Genomic DNA, 22,746 nt, shown 5'->3' on the forward strand with positions numbered 1-22,746 from the left:
TGTCGTGTTTTACAGGGGGTCACACACTAAACAATCTATCACCAGGATAAGTCGGTCGGGTCTCCCAAACTACGTTTTGTCACAAAAATGAAACCTTGTCCAAAAATGCACTTCAACAATAAGCAAGTGATCAAAATTGTTTGTGCGCTGATGTGCAGCATAAAAGCAAAGAGGAAAAATAATGAATCCGAGTGGATTTGGCAACACGACCAGCAGGGATTGTCTGTTCTGTAGTGAGTTGGGTATTATGGATTGGCGTGGAAGATAGGGTCACAAATACTGTAAAGCTTGCGTGTGTGTCGATGTATTCTAATAGAAACTATATTATGCCCCTAAACCACATTTACAACTCCTCCCCACAGGTTTCCCAACCCTGTATCTTGCATTCTCATTGGCTGTAGTTCGACACCGCATTCACTGCCAGTCAACCGACTGATCCAGATATTTAACATTCTAGATATTTTTCTTCAGGAGCTCGGATCAAGTTGTTGAACAGTTCACACATAGCGATCAAGAGTCGAGTTTTGATCGCCGAGCGAACGCCGAGTTGTCTCCGAGCTGGCACATCTAGCGGCGACCAGTAGGCGAGAGAAAATCAGGGCAAAAATCGTGTAGTGTCAACTAGGCATTAGATGAATGGGGTCTGTCATAGTCAGGAGGGGGGTGGAATATACATGTGGTAACATCATTGCTTGTGGTTTTGTGTATAGCTTTAGGGGTGGCACAGTGGATTGGTCGCCTCACTGCAAAAAGGTCCTGGGTTCGATTCCCAGGTGGAGCGGCCGCCTTTCTGAGTGGAGTTTGCGTGGTGAGGTGTCTTTTACCATTATTATTTTTAGAGGCACAGCAGTCAATGATGTTAGCCCACTACCACTGGGATCCAGAGTTCATCTACATACTGACATGACTAGATATGACCGTTAGCGCTATTCCACCAAAAGAACTCTGGTTCTTGAACCGGTTCTGTTTGGGTTTCTTTGAACTTGTCCTGGGTTCGATTCCCAGGTGGAGCGGCCGGGGGCCTTTCTGTGTGGAGTTTGCGTGGTCTCTTCGTGTCTGCGTGGGTTCCTCCGGGAGCTCACAGTCCAAAGACATGCAAGTGAGATGAATTAGAGGTGCAAATTTGTCCATGACTGTATGATATTGAACTGATGAATTACTTGTTCTGTCATGAATGTAACCAAAGTGTACTTTGCTTTGTAACAAGCCTTTGGTGAGGTGTCCACATATTTTTGGCCATATTGTACAGTATATTTAGATTAGCAGTACTCTTTATGGACCAAATTAGGTGTGAGTGAGTGAGTAGGTGAGTGAGTGTAGGAGTGTGTAGCATCCTGCATGATATTGCTGTACTATACGAGGTGTATTCCAGCCGTATGAACCATGTTACCAATTGGCCCTAGAACCACCAGGACCAAGATTATTTTCTGACATCGGGGGCTTCAGCTTTCTATGTCCTGATTTGTATATCATTTTTTATGGAGGATCAAAATCCATAGACGTTTGGATCAAATCTGATGTATGAATGTTTATAAATGAGTCTCCAGCCCTTGTTACGTCCTACTGATTGGCTCTCATCAATCAGGGTGTAAATACTCAATAAAAGCTGTGCTTGCTTGACTTGTAATGACGTTTAAAAAAAAAACAAAAAAAAAAAAACACACCAGTGTCTGTGTGTAGATTGATAGGATGATTTACAAGTTGTTTAGAATCCATGAGTCTGGTTTTGCTCAGCTTGAAGTAAACAACAAGGTTATGGTTTGGTTTTGTGACGCTGTCGTGTTCCAAGCTTATTCACATTTTCACAGGTGGGTGTTTGTAAAGCAGTGTAACTTCTCACTAAGATTTTAACATTAATATTTTTAGAATAACTGGGGCGGCGCTCGGGAGGCACACCGGTCAATTATGTTAACCTACTAACGCTGGGATCCAGAGTTTAAGCGTCTACATACAGACATGATTAGATAGATTAGATAGAACTAGAGATGTACCGATCGGGGTTTTTGGCACCGATTCCGATCTCCGATCTCCTTTCAGGGATATCGGCCGATTCCGATAGGGGGGGGGGGGGGGGGGGGTTGCAAATTTAGCAGTAAATAAAGTACATCAAACAATTATTTTTTGTACCCACAGGAGACATATTTCATTAGTCTAACTGACCACACACACGCAGGTTTAATGTTATCCAGTTCAGTCTGAAAAAACCTTAAAAAGAGCCTCACAGTGAAGATAAACCGGAGCAGCGTGTGTGTGTGTGTGTTTGTGTCTTTAAGAGAAATGATCTGTTCACTGTATCGCTTAAAGTGATTCACGAGTCGATTCATTTTTCGCGAAGCGTAAGTTTCTCTTCTCAGTTATCTCTCCGTGTTTACTGTTATTAATTAATGTCGTGGTTTTAAATAAACCCCAGCTACTACAGAACATTTTGTGTGACTCTCTTACATTAAAAAGCTCAATTAAAAAGCTTAATTAAACTGCTATTACCACAGATCTGTAACCGAGTCAGACTCGTTCTGTCTAAGGAGCTAAAGTTTTCTGATTATCCTAAAAGTTCAGCCGATGATCCTGAACTAACGAATTTGGTAATGAATAAACTTTTGCCTCCAATTGGCTCTGTAACGTTTTCTGTTCTCATCTACATCACAAGCAAGAACCACTTACGATTTACCAAAGTGAACCAGGAGTTTATATAACGTGCTGATAGAATCGACTCAGATGGGGTCGGGTTGAATTATCTAATAAATATTTCAATCAGCAAAATTACATCGTATGTATGATGCACAACGTTAATGATGTTATTTTAGGTCATGAAGAGCTTTCACGAAGGTTTCTGTACGATTGTTGACGAATGTTGATGTGAAGGTTGGTGCTTTGTATAGCTCCAAGTCTGGATCAATCCACTGAGCTGTTAAGCTTAACGTGATCTTTTATATATCACACGATCGGATCGGCTACTTTTAGGAAATATCGGCCGATCGCCGATAGCATATTTTGATTAAAAATCGGCCGATACCGATTCATAGCCGATCGATCGCTCCATCTCTAGATAGAACTCTGGTTCTTGAACCGGATCTGTTTGGGTTTCTTTGAACTTTGGTGCTTTTTAGAGAACTGGTCTGCATTTCACCAGTTTTTGCTTGGCTTAAGCAGTAGGGATGTAACGATGCATCACAAGACGGTTAAAAATTGGTTCACATGTGTAACGATTCAAATCGGTTTACATGTATAATGAATCGATATTCACTTTAAACAGCAGAAGGCACTGGCGCTATTCACCTCGCCTGGTTGACGTTACTACAGGGTTGCCAGGTTCGGAATTTTCCAGCCAAATGTATTTATGTGAGGAAACTTTCTTTATTTGTATTATTCATTTATTTATTTAATGTGGGATTTGTTTTAAAGTTTAATTTTACACAAAAAGGGAAATGTGCAGCATTGTTTTGCATAGTTTGTACCTACCTCAGAAATAAAAGGGCACTCATTATTTAGATAAATAAAATATTGTATTTTTTTATAGAGAAATAATAAAAGGAAACTTTGTCATAATTTGTCTTCAGTTTAATATTGCTTAAAAAATCTGGAAAAAATCGTATCGTGAACCCAGTATCGTGAATCGCATCGTATCGTGGGTAGAGTGTATCGTTAAGCAGTGTGGTAAAACGACACGAACATCTGTTTGTGTCAAATAACCATCAAATCCACTCTAAAAGCGTCCACATATATCTGTGTTTAGCTGGATTTAATTCACTGTGTGGTGGTTTTTACTTTTAAACTTGTGTTATGCAGCTCTTGGCTCTGAGAAATGCTGAGTATCAGCTTTTCAGGGCGAGTCAACGTAAAGCTTAACAAAAAATCATAATGTGCCATAAAGAGTCAACATATGAACACTACATTTCTCTCAGTTATTACTGGTTATAAGTGCTCTGTACTGCTGAAATTCCTCGGTCGATGAAGAGCCACGTTCAGTGTTATTTTTCATGTTAAGCGTTGTTCATACTGAGTCGATTTTACTGTTTGTTTGTTTGTTTATTAGGATTGTAACGTGATGTTTTACACTTTGGTTACATTCATGACAGGAACGGTAGTTACTCATTACACAAGGTTTATCAGTTCACAAGGTTATATCAAACACAGTCATGGACAATTTAGTATCTCTGATTCACCTCACTTGCATGTCTTTGGACTGTGGGAGGAAACTGGCGCTCCCGGAGGAAACCCACGCAGCCACGGGGAGAACATGTAAACTCAACACAGAAGGGACCCGGACTGCCCCACCCCGGGATTGAATCCAGGACCTTCTTGCTGTGAGGCGACAGTGCCGCCCTCGCTTTTACTGCGTCATATCAAACAGTTCGTCTCATTGGAGGTGCTTTGAAAATATTAGCGGCAAACTGGCTTAAAATAACTTTAAAAGAAGGAAGTGCAGCGTCAAGCTCCATAAGAAACAACAGCACAGCAGGGCAAAAGTGATTTTGCAGCTTCTCATGTGAAAGCGCCCTAACTTCAACAACTTGACACGCCCACAGTTAACATCATGGTTTGCGCTGAAAAAAACAAGTATTCTGTGATGCCAGCTGTGAACGCTAGTCCGAGGCCTCATGATGGATTGGTGTCCTGTCCCGGGTCAGATCCAACACGAACCTGACCAGAATAAAGCAGTGGTAAAACATGCAAATAATCTAAAATAAATAAATAAATAAAATAACTGGGACACCTGTGTTTTCACCTGTGTTGTTCCCAGTCAGTTGGATACTCGCTTCACTCCTAGTTTCTCTTGTCTTATGACCCCTAAAAATCTGCCTCTTTCTCATTCCCCTGCTTCCTTATTCTGCTTTCTCTGCTTTTACATTAGCCTTTTTCTGTCTTCTAGGTGCCCACCCACTTAATTCGGGATGACCCCCCCGGGATGACCCCCCCCCCCACCCCCCCATTCCTCTTTTCCTCTCCGCTGACTTTTCTCTGCTCTGTATGTCATGCAGCTCTGGTGCTTTTTCTCTAAGAGTAGTGGTGACAGACCCAGCCTGGCCTCCTTGCTCTCGCATCCTGTCTTTTCTTTTTCTCCTCGTGGGCCTTCTCACATCCTTCGCTTTCTCTCTTTTAACGGCACACACACACACACACACACACACACAGAAAAGACCAATTAAAATCCATCTTGTCTCCTTGCTGTCTCCCACCAAACTCTCTCTAGGGCGACTAATTAAAGTAGAACCTCCCTCCACCTTTTTAGCCCTCTCTCTCTCTCTCTCTCTCTCTCTCTCTCTCTCTCTCTCTCTCTCTCTCTCTTTCTGTCTCTTTAGGTTTCTGCCATTCCTTTGCTCAGTGTGTCATGTCTCTCGTTCTCTAACCCCCTTTCTTTTTTGTTCTTTTCTCTGGACGTTAGACCTTCTTTACACTTTTATGCAACTTTCTTGAGCACTTGTGTATCCAGTGGTTCAAACTTCATCTGAACTGCTGAAATAAACCCGGTTCTGAGGGAGTGAATGCCGGATAGGGTAAGGCTAGTGCCTGGGCAAGGAATACACAGAGACCCCTTTTCCACCGATGTAGAACGGTCTCCGTTCCAGTTTGCGAACTTAATTTTGAACAGGTTCAATGCGTTTCCACCAAAAAAAGAGGTTCCAAACAGCAAACTTGTGTTTGCAGCCGCAGACATCATCTGTGAGGTTTGGGTGCTTTCACATGAGAAGCTGCAAACCGCTTTTTGGAGCTTGACGCTGCACTTTCATCTTTTCAAGTTCACCTGATTAGATTTTGAGCCAGTTTGCTGCTGATATTTGAGATATAGTGCCTCAAATGAGATGAACTGTTTGATATGATGTTGTAAAAGCGACCCAGACAGTACAGAATTGCTTAACGTGAAAAATAAAGCTTAACGTAGCTTGTTGTACTAAAACAACAACATTCTTTTGGTGGAAAAGCGCTAATAGAAAGCCATGGTCCTCTGTACAGAATCCGCCACTGGCCAGTGCAAAAAGGTGTGTGCTAGCCTGCAGGTCTCCTCAGACAGCAAGAGCTTTTGGAACAGAGATTGAGAAGATCTAGGGTCTGTTCCAAAGCCTAGTGAGCTACCTTGCTGTCTTACTGTCTACATAGGCAGCTGCCTAAGTAGAGAGGATTCTAAGAAAAGTTGAGCCACACTGAATGCTGGGATTGCCTTCACCGCTAAGGAAGCATCGGATGCTCCCTCGTTATTCAGTCAAAATGCTGTTCAAATTTAAGGTACCTTACTAGGCAGCATTTTAAGGCATCTAAGAATTCTGACAGCCTTCTTCTCGGGAGCGCGTAGAATGACTTAAAATGCTGTCTATGTGGAGAGCTCACTAGGTTTTCAGGCACACCCCTAAATTGGCCTCATTGCTAGAAGTGTAAGGACATGTACACTGATGAGCCAAAACATTAGGACCACCTGTCTAATGTGCTGACAAAATAGCTCGGATTTGCCAAATCCTGGACTCCACAGGACAAATGAAGGAGTCCTGTGGTTTCTGGTACCCGAACATTACCGGCAGCTTCTTCAGCCTCGTACAGTGCATCTTGGTGCTATCTCTTTTGCTGGCCAGCCATATGTTCTTGGAGAAAACAGAATTTAGCAAACCAGTCAACCTTCTTCCATTGCTCTGATGTCCAATTCCAATGTGTGCATACTCATGTAGGTGTTTTCAACAGTGGACAGGAGTTAGCATGGCTGCTTCGACTGTCCTGCGACTATGCAGCCCCATGTACAGAAGAGTTTAAAGCAGTGTGTGTTACGACACATCACTGAATTCTGCTCTCTGTCAGAAAATCCTGAGGGAGACTGTCCACCCGTCATTTCGTGACCTAAAGCTCAAGCGCAGTTGGGATGTGCAGCAGGACAATGACCCGAAACACAATTAAGTTCACCTCGCACTGGCTAAAAAGAAACAAAATGAAGTACTGACTTGAATCCCGTTGAGATTCCATGGCCTTAAACTGCCAGTTCATGCTTGAAAACCTTCCACTGTAGTTTAATTAAAATGATCCTGCAAAGAACAGTGGGTTAGAAACCCTCCACAGCGATGTAAATGACTCTCTGTGTGTTATCCCAAACATTTGATTGCACTGGTTACTGCCTAGGGCAGTTGTAGCCTAGCGGTTAAGGTACTGGACTTGTAATCAAAAGGTCACTGGTTCAAACCCCACCACGGCTAGGTTGCTGCTGCTGGGCCCTTGAGCTCCTACAGACCCTTAACCCTCAGTTGCTCAGACTGTATACTGTAACAGTACTGTAAGTCGCTTTGGATAACAGCGTCTGCTAAATGCCAAAAATGTAAATGTAAATGTAATTGCTCAGACTGTGCAAGGCGCCTGCTAAATGCTGAAAATGGGCAAAACACGCTAGCACACCAGAGCTGACGTTTTGAACTCGTCGGGTCGAAACTCAGCTCTGCCATCCAGCTGGACTTGGCACCTACATGAACAATGATTGGCTGTTGTTCATACAGGGTGGGAGTCGGACGAGACTCATAACTGATGCAATTATGACCTCTGCTGACTGGTTGATGGCGCCTGCACAGAGTCGAAGGGATAATGCGTTGATCAGGGTGTGGCTCTCCATACACAAAGCTGATTTACATATGGACTCGCTCTTGTGCAGGTAAAAAGATGCAGTCGGCTACTGCACGCATGTCAGAGGGGGTGTGTGTCAGTCTCGTTTTCCTCAATCAGGGCGGGGATTGGATCAGTAGAGAAGAAGCGTAATGCAATTGGTTAAAAAATTGGATGCACTAAAAGTCAGGAGAAAAAATGAGAGAAAATGCATATATACATATACAGTTGTACAGTACAATGAAATTCTTTCTTTGCATATCCCAGCTTGTTTAGAAGTTGGGGTCAGAGCGCAGGGTCAGCCATCGTACGGCGCCCCTGGAGCAGACAGGGTTAAGGTTAAGGGCCTTGTTCAAGGACCCAACAGTGGCTGCATAGCAGAGCCTGGATTTGAACCGCCAGTCTTCCGGTTGATAGCCCAAAGCTCTACCCACTAGGCTACCACTGTCCCTGTCCCTACATTTCCAGTATATGTTTTGTGTATATTATATTGATTTGTGACTTGACTTGGACTCTAGCTTAAAGACTCGTGACTTGACTCGGACTCTAGCCTAAAGACTCGTGACTCGACTCGGACTCTAGCCTAAAGACTCGTGACTCGACTCAGACTCTAGCCTAAAGACTCGTGACTTGACTCGGACTCTAGCCTAAAGACTCGTGACTTTCGGACTCGTATTTTGTGACTTGTGAACATCTCTGGTATAAGGCGAATATACACCCTCCTTGGGCGTCACCGGGGTCCCCAGTAGCTAAGTGGCTATGCTAAATTGAGAGAAAAAGAAGTAACATGCATAAAAAATACTCAAATACTGTCTGCTTGTTTTGTTTTTACCTTAAATTCAAATTTGTTGGAAGATTTGAAACATTAAAATAAGACAAAATAGCAAAAATATAACAAATCGGCTGAGGGATGAATATTTTTTAAAGCCCTGTACGTCTGGCTTTTCCTCCCCCACTTTCAGTAGTAAATTTGTAAACAGGTCCCTACAAACATCAGGATGTAAACAAGAATTAGCGTGGTTGCCAGCTCACCAAAGTGCTATTGTATGCTAATGCTTAGCCTATTAGTGAGGCTCCAGTTTCTCCTCTGATGTGTGCATGTGAGTTTCTCTCCCACTAATTAGCATATAGCTGCCATGAACTAGCAACATGTTGACCCTTAAATATCCCACAATTCTCCAGGCCTCAGACTTATCTTTTTACAAACAGAGCACTCATTACCCACACTTCTCTTTTTCTTCTTTGTTTAATTAGTACAAAAACTGTTTCACGCCATTGAGTTAGAGCTTGCGGACTTGGGCATGCCGCTAAACACTGAAGTCGGATTGAAACATACTGTTGCTACATGGTGTGCATAGAGCGACTGGGTTATTGCCATATCTGTCACTTCTGGGTGATACAGCTAACCAGTCTAGAAAATATTAATTTACATTTTGCACCCACTTTGTTTTAACAACAAATAATGTACGAAAACAAACACTGTCCAGATTTTTAAAATGGACAGGCGACCATCAAACAAGAGACACGTCAAGCTGTGTGTGGTTGTCGTGTGCTTTTGCTACCCGTCCACTTTATTTTTGTCAGTTTTTCAGTTTTTGCCACCTGCACCACCCCCACCCTGGCAGAGGAGTGCTGCAGACCTGCCCAGCATGTATGCAGACTCACACTATGTTTTGAAATGTTACAAATGAGGTATAAAGGTAGAATCCACCAAAACCTCAGTGTCTGCAAGCAAAAATGGGTTGTGGCTTACCATTTTGTGCCAGACTTGTTGAGAGAATTATAAATCAGTTTAAAAATAAACATGGGTTTGGGAACACTTCTGAAAACCATTTTTACTTTACACAGTCAACCGCTACAAAGAAAACCATTCATCTGTTCCATGCAAAAACGCTGCAAAGTTCTTGACCGAAAGGCAGTGGAAATGTGTGCTATGGACAGATGAGCCCATGTTTTAGCTTGTTTTAGCCAAAAACAAGCACAGTTTTCCATGCCATGGATAAAAAGAACCATCCATCCAAATGTTATCAGTGATAGGTGACAAAGCCAACATCTGTCATGGAATGTGTGTGCATCAGTGCCCACAGCATGGATGACTTGCATATGCTACGACAGCGTGGCTTTGTAGACACACAGTTTGTGTGCTTGACTGACCTTTCTGCAGTTCAGCTCTGTCCACTGTTAAAAATGTATGGCTCATTATGAAGAGGGGTATCAAAAAAATGATAACCACAGACTGTTAAGCAGCTGAAGTCTCGTATCAAGCAGGAATGGGTAAAAAATTATTTGCAAAACTGCAACGATTAGGGCACATTCACATGAAAAGCGGCAAAACCGCTTTTACGCCGGCTGTGACATTGGGTGTGTTTGAAAACCTAGTGAGCTCTCTACATAGACAGCATTTTACGTCGTCCTACGTGCCCTTCCAAGAAGTACGCTGTTTGAAATCCTAGATGCCTTAATATGCTCACTAGTAATGTATCTTAAAATTTCAGTGGTATTTTGACTCAAGAACGAGTGAGAATTCGATCCTGCTTAGCGGTGAAGGCAATCCCAGCATTCAGTGTGGCACAACTTTTCTCACAGAAAAATAAAAGATATGGCGCACGGTGCGGAGAAGAGTTATATTTAAACGTAAATAAATTATTATTGATTTTTAATTAGTATAAACTTGCACAAGTGTATTTATTTGCAAATCTAGGCTTGTCAGCGAATTTAACCGTTTTCGGTACACGGAGGGAGATGTTAGTTGACATGCTAGCACGTTGTGCCACCCCATCCCATTGGTTTAAATGGCATGAGGCTAAGTAATGTGTTCGAATAACCTGCCTTATAAGTCCATGACTTATTAGAATCCTCTCTACTTAGGCAGCTGCCTGTGTAGACAGTAAGACAGCAAGGTAGCTCACTAGGTTTTCGAACACACCCTATGTTTTGTATGGAGTGTGGTCGTGTTGCTTAGTTTGCTGTTGCGCTTTCCTAAGCAGCATGCACCACACACTTTTGCCGCGTTTGGCTAGCGAATTTTGCGCTTGCTGTGGCGCTCAAAGCTCACCTGATTGAACTTTGACCCAGTGTGACCTTTTCTAAGCACATTCAATGAGACAAACTGTTTGATATGACGTAGAAAAAGCTTCTAAATCAGTATGAACAACGCTTAACGTAAACGAAGCTTAACATGACTTAATGTACTAAAACAACAAACGGTTAGTGGAGAGAATTTATGAGCAGTAATAATTAGGATAAGTTTAGTGTTCCTATGTCGTTCTTATAGTACATTGTCATATTAAGCTTTTTTTTTTATGATAAACATTTTAGACTCTCTCAGAAAAGCTGATTCTCACAATTGCTCAGCACCCTGAGCTACAGTATAACACAAGTTTAAAAGTGAAACAGTGGGGAAAATCCAGCTAAACACAGATATATGTAGAAACTTTTAGAGTAAATTTGATGGTTATTTCACACAAATGCGTATGCACTTTTATGTCTTTTTTCCAATTTTCCTCCCAATCTAGTCATATCCAATTACCTGATTGCATTATGCTTTCTCTCTACCAATGCTGATCCCTATTGCCGATTAAGGAGAGTGAACTGACACGTGTGCTGTAGCCGACTGCATCTTTTCACCCACACGAGGCGAGTTCATATGTGGATCAGCTTTGTGTACGCCACACCCTGTCCACATTATTCCTCGACTCTGTGCAGGCACCATCAATCAGCCAGCAGAGGTCGTAATTGCATCAGTTATGAAGTCCCTATCCGGCTTCCCGCCCTGTATGAACCGATGCGTTTGAAATGTCAGCTCTGGTGTGCTAGCGTTTTTTTTTTTTTTACCGCTGCGCCACCTGAGCGGCTTTGATGACGTTTTAACACACAAGCCTAGCACTGAGCAAAGCAATGATTCACGGTTTTGCTGCTTCTTATGTGAATGTGCCCTTAGTGTCTTCAGTTCCTAAATAATGACCATTTTTAAGTAATAGGAAAGATGATGTAAACACAGTGATAAACAAATGTAGAATTCAATGCCTGTAACAGGTAAAAACTATTCAGTTGTTCAGTGAAAAATATTTACAATGATGCTTCTTTTTGTTTCATTTTACATAAATTTCCCAACTTTTCCGGGAATAGGGTTTGTATTAAAACCCAAAGGTGTGTACAGCACACAGCTGTGTCCTAAATATTGATTAGAAATGCCAAGTGATGGATTGTTGCTGATATTTGACATAAAAGTAGGATTACTAACCAACCCTCCTGATTTACTGACCTCCCAGAAGTTTGTACCATCGCCTTGGGGAAAAGTCATCCCCAAAGCCCATGGCTGTGAATCCTCAGTGTGATAGAAATACACCCACTGATTTACAATCTCCCTCTCCCTTTCTCTCCCTCTCCTTTCAGGCTAACGAGTGAGGACTACTCCATCCAGGTGAACCTAAATGACTACCTGGACATCCTGTGCCCTCACTATTCTTCCCCTGTTTTGCCTGAGGAAGGCCTTCCGGAGACTTTGGCTTTGTATCTGGTTGCTGAGTCCCAGTTCCGAGGCTGTTACAAGACCAACGAGGCTATAAAGAGGTGGGAGTGCAACAATCCGTATGCACCGTTTGGTCCGGTTCAGTTTACTGAGAAGATCCAGCGCTTCACACCGTTCTCGCTGGGAATCGAGTTCCTTCCTGGAAATCACTACTACTACAGCTGTGAGTGTTTTTTGAGATGGACCATAGTGTGGGGTTTGTCTGTGTGTTCTTATTTGTGATCTCTCTTTCACACACACACACACACCAAATGCTTTATTAGGTTCCTGTCTCCTATCATACAGATAAACTTTGTGTGAATACAATTACTGACTGTAGCCCCATGTTGCTCACATTGTGGGTCAGCTGCCTTGCTGCTTACAGCTCGAAAGTAGAGAGGATTCTAAGAAGTCATCGAACTTATAAGGCAGGTCATTTATCAAACACACTTGTAAGTTTATTGTTAAAGCATTCTCATCACTGCAGTGACATTAACATAGTAATAACATAGTAATAACAGTGATATCAGGTGCACTAGTGTTGGGATTTTAAAATACTAGATACACTTACTGGCCTTTTTATTAGGAACGCGTCCCTTGTTGGCACTGGTTGTAGGCTTACAGTTGGAGAGCAGTGCTGTGTTCTTTTTTCATGCACAGGGTGTGTTAACCTTCCTCTAGTCTTTCAACAGTGGACACGTTCTAATGGCAGGACGCTGCTGGCTTTATATTTTTGGTTCTCCCCCTGATAATCCCAACCAGGCACGTGCACAGATATTTTTGGGGGCAGGTGCTCAAGCCAAAAAAAAAGGGCACCCATCGCCAAAATTATTAATAAAATAAAATAAAAAACACACAGTAGGATATTTAACTTATATATTTATTTTTGTTAACACAATCAATACACATCTAATCAAATAACTCAAATTATCAAATAAATGAAAAACAGGCAAAAACAAGGCCATATTGTGCATGCTTTTTAATAACCAAACAACTGATACTGATACATCTCCCTCATTTGCTTTACTGGTAGATGGCCTAATCCAGGATAAAAGAGAGCTGCTACCCTGAGCTGCTTGCTGTAGTTCCTTTTCTTTCTGCTTTTGTAACCTTTCTTTTCTTGGCATTATGCTGCAAAATTTGTAAATGAGATAAATCAATGTTGTGCATAATAATCAAGAGTGACTTACTGAATCTCCATAAAGAAGAGAACAAAGTATACATCATTTTACTGTTTTCTGAGTTGAAGCATTACACTAATAATATACCATTACTAGTATCAATTTACCTCACCAGACTGTCATGTAGCTCAACTCAAGACCTACCCTTTGATTTCAAATCAGAAACCCACTTTGGGTAGTTAATGTGAACAACGGGTCTATTATTATGCCAATAAAATCAAATAGACAGCTAAATAACATTTTCCTATTTATTCATCATTTTTTGTATGCTGTTCTATATCATAGCGCATTATATTTAGCCTTCTACATATATTAGTTTGTAATGTTAATTACCTAGCAAAATTATTTCTCATTTGTAAACTGTTGAAGTATAAATGCTTGCATGAAAATAACTCCTTGACTAAAGGTGACTTTTCCTACACAACGTTTTGGCCAGGATGCTGTAATTATAAAATATTGTATGTTTGTAACCATTTTCAACACTTTACTGTGAGAGCTACTTGACATTCTCCTGCAAAACGTTTGTGCTCATGCTTTTTTTCTTCTTCAGGCTTTCACATCAAAATAAGTACGATTTTAAATAAAACAAAACTAGTGAAATTGTCTAATTTGTAAAACAGTAAAACTGTCGGGGCAGAATTCTCACAAGAACTCAAATAAATGCCCGTCAGATATTAAAACACTTTTGGGGGGAATTGATGACAGAGAGGGTAATTTTTATTTTGAAATATTGATGAATGTAGAAAAAAATTGGGCTCCAGCAGAAAGGGCACTTTTCTCATCCAGGGCAAAAGGGCAGGTGCTTGGGTCTATCTGGGGGTCTATCTGTGCACGTGCCTGATCCCAACAACACTGCTGCACCTGATACACTTGTACCAGAACAGCACACACTACTCAGGTTTTATCATGTTAATGTCATTGCAATGCTTAGAATGATCTACTACCAAAATTACACTTGGTTAATAGGTTTTAACTGAAAAATAGGGGACGGGGGGACAAATGGTACAGGCCAACAGTAATTGTATGTCCATGAAGTTCATCTGTATGGAAGGTGTGGCTTATAAAATAATCAATGAATGAATGTACCAAGTTTTTTTTATCATGGTTTACCTCCGGCCCCTTCCGATCAGGGTTACAGCTCGTCCAGTCTCCTGGAATGACTGGACGCAATGCATCGCAGGGCCTGGACTGCTGCCCCGCTCAGACATAACCGATCACGTCTGTATGTAGGCACGTATACTACCAGCTGCGCCATCGTGCCGCCCACACATTCTCCACATAAAAATAATAATGTCATAAAAATAATATGACTGGCTTTCCTGCCATAGCATAAATGCAATGATAAGGAACAAAAATACAAGACGTGTGATTTAGAGGAGAGGAAAATAAAAATCAATATGTGCAAACAAGCAAATGTGAAACCGAGAAAAACGAACAATCATGTGCAGACGATCGGGTGAAAAAGAAGAGAACGGAAGAGGAGACGGACAGGGTGCAAGTATCTTTTGCATAAAATTACTGCTGTGTTACAAACACAATGAGGTATTGTTCATGCATGAAACTCAGTATAGACAGCACAGAGTCTATTGTGTTCCTCTGTCTTCAAACTTCACATCCCCTCCTCGGAAACTGTCTCGGATTAGTGGGGATGTGTTTCAGCATTCTCACTGTAACTAATGCTCAAACTCGCAGCGCGGTGAGCGAAAACAAAGGATCAGGATCTTGGATGGAATCATTCTGTAGTGTCTACCCACTAGATTAGTGTTTCTTTTTTGGACAGTGACCTCATTTTGAGGGCTTAAAATTTTCGCAACCCCACCCCGTCACCTTATTATTCCAGTGCATTATTCTAAAAAAAGGGGGCAATCAGGTGGTGCAGTGACAAAATACACCAGCCCACTACTGTTAAGCGTCTACACAGACATGATTGGCGGGCGGGAATTGGGCGAAAAGTTTTGCCATTGGGTGCCGGTCCAAAGCCCATAAACTAAGGAGGGCTGCGTCCGGAAGGGCATCCGACAGAAAAACTGTGGCAAATCAGGTATGCGGACCAGAACAATCCACTGTACCGACTCCTAAATGTAAAAAACATATCTTCCAGCCAAGTCCTCTTATTTAAATATTAGATATCATAAACTGTAATGTTAGGCACTCGAGTGGCACAGCGGTCCTCTACGCTAGCCCATTACATTTACATTTTCAGCATTTATCAGACGCCTTTATCCAAAGCGACTTACAGTAGTATGACATTATACAGTCTGAGCTATTGATGGTTAAGGGCCTTGCTTAATGGCCCAACAGCAGCAACCTGGCAGTGGTGGGGCTTGAACCAGCAACCTTCTGATCATTAGTTCAGTACCCTTATCGCTAGGCTACAACTTCCCACCTGACTATTACCACCTGACCTGGCGAATGGAGTAGCATGCTTCTCTATACCGATACGTCCATCAATTTCTCTACATACTTTTTTAGCCCCATTTCACCCTGTTCTTCAATGGTCAGGACCCCCACAGAACCACCACAGAGCAGGTATTATTTAGGTGGTGGATCATTCTCAGCACTGCAGTGACAATGACATGGTGGTGGTGTGTTAGTGTGTGTTGTGCTGGTATGAGTGGATCAGACACAGCAGCGCTGCTGGTGTCCACTCTATTAGACACTCCTACCTAGTTGGTCCACCTTGTACTGTAGATGTAAAGACAGAGACGATCGCTCATCTATTGCTGCTGTTTGAGTTGGTCATCTTCTAGACCTTCATGAGTAATCACAGGACGCTGCCCACGGGGCGCTGTTGGCTGGATATATTTGGTTTGGTGGACAATTCTCAGTCCAGCAGTGACAGTGAGGTGTTTAAAAACTCCAGCAGCATTGCTGTGTCTTATCCACTCATACCAGCACAACACACACTAACACAAAACCACCATGTCAGTGTCACTGCAGTGCTGAGAATGATCCACCACCCAAATAATACCTGCTTTGTGGTGGTCCTGTGGGGGTCCTGACCATTGAAGAACAGCATGAAAGGGGGCTAACAAAGCATGCAGAGAAACAGATGGACAGTCAGTAATTGCAAAACTACAAAGTGCTTTTATATGGTAAGTGGAGCTGATAAAATGGACAGAGTAGAAACAAGGAGGTGGTTTTAATGTTATGGCTGATCAATGTAGGTCCTGAGGCTCTTTGTATATATCTGTCGCTGGGCACTCAACAGACACTGTCGGATGTGTTCGAGTAAGGGCGGGTTGGATAAAATTGCGTTGCATTGTTGCTGCACTAACGACCTCCGCTGTCTGGTTGAGACACATGCACATGTAGAGGAGGAACACACAGCATAGCGTGAGCTCTCTGTTTGTGGCTCTGTACCTGATCTTTTAGTGTAAATCCCTGACATTAAACATGCTTACACAGTGCTGGTGATACGACAAACCCCTATAGCCTGCCCCCACATTTTTTGAAGGCTTTTGATAACATTTTGGAGTGTTTATAAGAAACTGTGCCCAAATATTTGTGCCATTCCACCGAATGGGTGCCGATTGCGTGTAGTAACTCAATGAAATGAAACTTAATTTTTTATCTTTGTTCAACACTGAATCTAGTAACACACATACTTAACTACTCCGAATGTGTATCGGTCAGTCTTAGGCACCTTTGTTTAATTTTTATGTTAATAAATATTTATTCATGTTTAACAAGGTTTGTAAGTGGAAGATGAGTATATGTATAAAACTGAAAAGTAAAAGGACTTTTTAGAATTAGTAAACACATGACATATGGCAGCATGGAGTTTATGCTAAAAGCATGAGAACACTGGACACAGTCTAGTGATTTATCAAAAGAATATATTTTTAAAATAAACAAATACCAACTAAAAAAAAATAGGTAACGGGAATGTACGTTAAAATTAATCTTCTCAATCAAAGTTACAATATTATCAAACATACAAAGGAAAAAAGGGAGAATTTACTTTTGGTTTTTCTGTGGTGTCACCAAACAATGCAAGGAAAAAGGATTTATGAAAAATTTTACTCATTATATTTCATCATAAAGTGTAGTGTTAGAAAGTGGAGACATGAAAAAACTATTTTTCCAGTGTTATAGGGTGTTTTTAAAAACATTTTAAATTATACAGTGTATCACAAAAGTGAGTACACCCCTCACATTTCTGCAAATATTTTATTATATCTTTTCATGGGACAACACTATAGAAATGAAACTTGGATATAACTTAGAGTAGTCAGTGTACAACTTGTATAGCAGTGTAGATTTACTGTCTTCTGAAAATAACTCAACACACAGCCATTAATGTCTAAATAGCTGGCAACATAAGTGAGTACACCCCACAGTGAACATGTCCAAATTGTGCCCAAAGTGTCAATATTTTGTGTGACCACCATTATTATCCAGCACTGCCTTAACCCTCCTGGGCATGGAATTCACCAGAGCTGCACAGGTTGCTACTGGAATCCTCTTCCACTCCTCCATGATGACATCACGGAGCTGGTGGATGTTAGACACCTTGAACTCCTCCACCTTCCACTTGAGGATGCGCCACAGGTGCTCAATTGGGTTTAGTCCATCACCTTTACCTTCAGCTTCCTCAGCAAGGCAGTTGTCATCTTGGAGGTTGTGTTTGGGGTCGTTATCCTGTTGGAAAACTGCCATGAGGCCCAGTTTTCGAAGGGAGGGGATCATGCTCTGTTTCAGAATGTCACAGTACATGTTGGAATTCATGTTTCCCTCAATGAACTGCAGCTCCCCAGTGCCAGCAACACTCATGCAGCCCAAGACCATGATGCTACCACCACCATGCTTGACTGTAGGCAAGATACAGTTGTCTTGGTACTTCTCACCAGGGCGCCGCCACACATGCTGGACACCATCTGAGCCAAACAAGTTTATCTTGGTCTCGTCAGACCACAGGGCATTCCAGTAATCCATGTTCTTGGACTGCTTGTCTTCAGCAAACTGTTTGCTGGCTTTCTTGTGCGTCAGCTTCCTTCTGGGATGACGACCATGCAGACCGAGTTGATGCAGTGTGCGGTGTATGGTCTGAGCACTGACAGGCTGACCTCCCACGTCTTCAACCTCTGCAGCAATGCTGGCAGCACTCATGTGTCTATTTTTTAAAGCCAACCTCTGGATATGACGCCGAACACGTGGACTCAACTTCTTTGGTCGACCCTGGCGAAGCCTGTTCCGAGTGGAACCTGTCCTGGAAAACGGCTGTATGACCTTGGCCACCATGCTGTAGCTCAGTTTCAGGGTGTTAGCAATCTTCTTATAGCCCAGGCCATCTTTGTGGAGAGCAACAATTCTATTTCTCACATCCTCAGAGAGTTCTTTGCCATGAGGTGCCATGTTGAATATCCAGTGGCCAGTATGAGAGAATTGTACCCAAAACACCAAATTTAACAGCCCTGCTCCCCATTTACACCTGGGACCTTGACACATGACACCAGGGAGGGACAACAACACATTTGGGCACAATTTGGACATGTTCACTGTGGGGTGTACTCACTTATGTTGCCAGCTATTTAGACATTAATGGCTGTGTGTTGAGTTATTTTCAGAAGACAGTAAATCTACACTGCTATACAAGCTGTACACTGACTACTCTAAATTATATCCAAGTTTCATGTCTATAGTGTTGTCCCATGAAAAGATATAATGAAATATTTGCAGAAATGTGAGGGGTGTACTCACTTTTGTGATACACTGTATATCCTAAATTTGCTATAAGATTAATGTGCAGGACAATTTTCTCAATTAAAAAATGCATTTTATGATTAATTTTCATATCCATTTATACATACACCGATCAGGCATAACATTATGACCACCTTCCTAATATTGTGTTGGTCCCTCTTTTGCTGCCAAAACAGCCCTGACCCATCGAGGCATGGACTCCACTAGACCCCTAAAGGTGTGCTGTGGTATCTGGCACCAAGATGTTAGCAGCAGATCCTTTAACTCCTGTAAGTTGTGATGTGGGGCCTCCATGGATCTGACTTGTTTGTCCAGCACATCCCACACATGCTCGATTGGATTGAGATCTGGGGAATTTGGAGGCCAAGTCAACACCTGGGGAATTTGCAGACTGGGAACACACCACAAGAGCTGCAGTTTTGGAGATGCTCTGACCCAGTCGTCTAGCCATCACAATTTGGCCCTTGTCAAACCCATTTAAATCCTTACGCTTGTACATTTTTCCTGCTTTGCTTCTAACACATCAACTTTGAGGATAAAATATTCACTTGCTGCCTAATATATCCCACCCACTAACAGGTGCTGTGATGAAGAGATAATCAGTGTTATTCACTTCACCTGTCAGTGGTCATAACGTTATGCCTAGTCAGTGTATAATGTCCTGGGTACGGAAATGGCACAGATTCAGCAGAATGGCCCCTTTACACTGACGGAAACTCTTGTTGGACAAGAAGAGGCCTGGCTTGCGATCAACATTCCAATATATCTGAAAGCGTACAGTCTGGGTTCTGTAACAGAACAAATCCTCCTCCGCATATTGTTTATTATCGTTTATTATTGATTTTATACATCAATGTGCAGTTAGTGTGGCCGAAACACCTGGGCTGGAAAATTAGGAAGCGTGTGCACATACTTTTGGCCACTTAATGTTTTTTTTATTCTCCATTTAGCTGGCCTGTACAAAAACACGTTCATAAATGGTTACACCTGTGTGTGTCTCCAGACGACAACTACACAGAGCACGACAAATCCTCAAGCAGACACGGTGCGGTGTCACCCACAATCTTAGCAGTGACCTGTCGTGCGTGTTCCAGTCCTACTGAGGTTTGCTTGACCTGCCGTTCTTAAAAACGCTCTGCGTACTTGCTCACCGCTTCACGTCCACAGACTGTTCAGCTCAGCCGAGCCGGAGTTCTCGCTTGCTTCCGTGTAAAGCGGTTAGCGCTGGCTAACTGGAAATGTGTGCGTTTACGAGTTCGGTTAAAAAGCTCCTGACTGGAGGAGATGGAACTGGCCACCACCGAGCCATGCCTTACTGAAATGGTCATTACGGATTCATAGTTACGAGCGATGTGATTAAAGAAGGAACTGATGCTGCTTTTCGCCACTGAGCTTTTATTATCTTTACCACCCGGGTCCAGCTTAGATGCTGGGAAAATGCACATTTCATTTCAAGGATTATCTCTAATTGGTCCTGTAACCTGTATGATTCAGCAGATCTCCACCTCCTTCTCCAAATAGCTGGTGTTAAATTACAGTAGCCTCCAGTGCTTATATTGATATATGAATTTTTTGCTACATTAGCCAGTGTACTTAGCCTGTAAAATATCCTGGCTAATAAAATTAGACCAAAGGCAGAATATATTTTCTCTCCAAAGGTCCTCATTTGCATTAAAGTCAATGCAGATGATCAGAAACAAAGCAGGCTTGCTAGAACGTCTACTGCTGTGATATGGACTGGTAAATCTGTAACTCTGCATGCACCAGGCATAAACTGCAATAATCCTGTACATTCCATTCCCATCTGCAGGTGTTGATGCAGGTGGGGTGTGTTTTTGTAAGGCACAGGTGTCTAGATGAGCATGTGGACACCTGGTTGGCCATGAGCTTGTTTGATGACCAGTAATTAATATGGAGTTTAACCTGGCCTCCACTCTGTCTAAGGCTGCCCACAAGATTTCCAAGCGTCCCTGTGGGAGTGAGTGTCCATTTTGTTAAGAGAATTTACGCAAGGTTACATGCTCATGTTGGACCAGAAGGCCTGGCTTGCATTCAACGTAGAATAGAATAGAATCTACCCATCCATCTATCATTGGTCATCTATTTATTCATCCATCCATTCATCCATTTATTATCTATCTATTCATCCATCCATATATCACTGATCATCTATCTATTCATCCATCATCTATCTATCCATTCATCCATCCATCTATCATTGATCATCTATCTATTCAGCCATCCTTCCATCCATCCATCCATCCATCTATCCATCCATATATCATCTATCTATCTATCCATCCATCTATCATTGATCATCTATCTATTCAGCCATCCTTCCATCCATCCATCCATCTATCCATCCATATATCATCTATCTATCCATCCATCCATCATTGATCATCTATATATCCATCCATCCATCAATCTATCTATCCATCCATATATAAATACAGTGTATCACAAAAGTGAGTACACCCCTCACATTTCTGCAAATATTTCATTATATCTTTTCATGGGACGACACTATAGACATGAAACTTGGATATAACTTAGAGTAGTCAGTGTACAGCTTGTATAGCAGTGTAGATTTACTGTCTTCTGAAAATAACTCAACACACAGCCATTAATGTCTAAATAGCTGGCAACATAAGTGAGTACACCCCACAGTGAACATGTCCAAATTGTGCCCAAATATGTCGTTGTCCCTCCCTGGTGTCATGTGTCAAGGTACCAGGTGTAAATGGGGAGCAGGGCTGTTAAATTTGGTGTTTTGGGTACAATTCTCTCATACTGGCCACTGGATATTCAACATGGCACCTCATGGCAAAGAACTCTCTGAGGATGTGAGAAATAGAATTGTTGCTCTCCACAAAGATGGCCTGGGCTATAAGAAGATTGCTAACACCCTGAAACTGAGCTACAGCATGGTGGCCAAGGTCATACAGCGGTTTTCCAGGACAGGTTCCACTCGGAACAGGCTTCGCCAGGGTCGACCAAAGAAGTTGAGTCCACGTGTTCGGCGTCATATCCAGAGGTTGGCTTTAAAAAATAGACACATGAGTGCTGCCAGCATTGCTGCAGAGGTTGAAGACGTGGGAGGTCAGCCTGTCAGTGCTCAGACCATACGCCGCACACTGCATCAACTCGGTCTGCATGGTCGTCATCCCAGAAGGAAGCTGACACACAAGAAAGCCCGCTAACAGTTTGCTGAAGACAAGCAGTCCAAGAACATGGATTACTGGAATGCCCTGTGGTCTGACGAGACCAAGATAAACTTGTTTGGCTCAGATGGTGTCCAGCATGTGTGGCGGCACCCTGGTGAGAAGTACCAAGACAACTGTATCTTGCCTACAGTCAAGCATGGTGGTGGTAGCATCATGGTCTTGGGCTGCATGAGTGTTGCTGGCACTGGGGAGCTGCGGTTCGTTGAGGGAAACATGAATTCCAACATGTACTGTGACATTCTGAAACAGAACATGATCCCCTCCCTTCGAAAACTGGGCCTCATGGCAGTTTTCCAACAGGATAACGACCCCAAACACAACCTCCAAGATGACAACTGCCTTGCTGAGGAAGCTGAAGGTAAAGGTGATGGACTAAACCCAGTTGAGCACCTGTGGCGCATCCTCAAGTGGAAGGTGGAGGAGCACAAGGTGTCTAACATCCACCAGCTCCGTGATGTCATCATGGAGGAGTGGAAGAGGATTCCAGTAGCAACCTGTGCAGCTCTGGTGAATTCCATGCCCAGGAGGGTTAAGGCAGTGCTGGATAATAATG

General features: G+C 42.5%; 1 protein-coding gene across 1 annotated transcript in view; it reads left to right on the forward strand.

The window, feature by feature from the left end:
* The window catches only part of si:dkey-246i14.3 (ephrin A4), a 109,759-nt gene that overhangs the window by 80,614 nt on the left and 6,399 nt on the right, over nt 1-22,746 (forward strand). The window contains exon 2 of the mRNA XM_062991634.1: nt 11,965-12,263. Within this exon, the coding sequence (XP_062847704.1) occupies nt 11,965-12,263 (299 nt within the window). The remainder of the gene's footprint in view (nt 1-11,964; nt 12,264-22,746) is intronic.

Source organism: Trichomycterus rosablanca, chromosome 3 (assembly GCF_030014385.1).
Source record: "Trichomycterus rosablanca isolate fTriRos1 chromosome 3, fTriRos1.hap1, whole genome shotgun sequence".
Classification (NCBI taxonomy): Eukaryota; Metazoa; Chordata; class Actinopteri; order Siluriformes; family Trichomycteridae; genus Trichomycterus; species Trichomycterus rosablanca.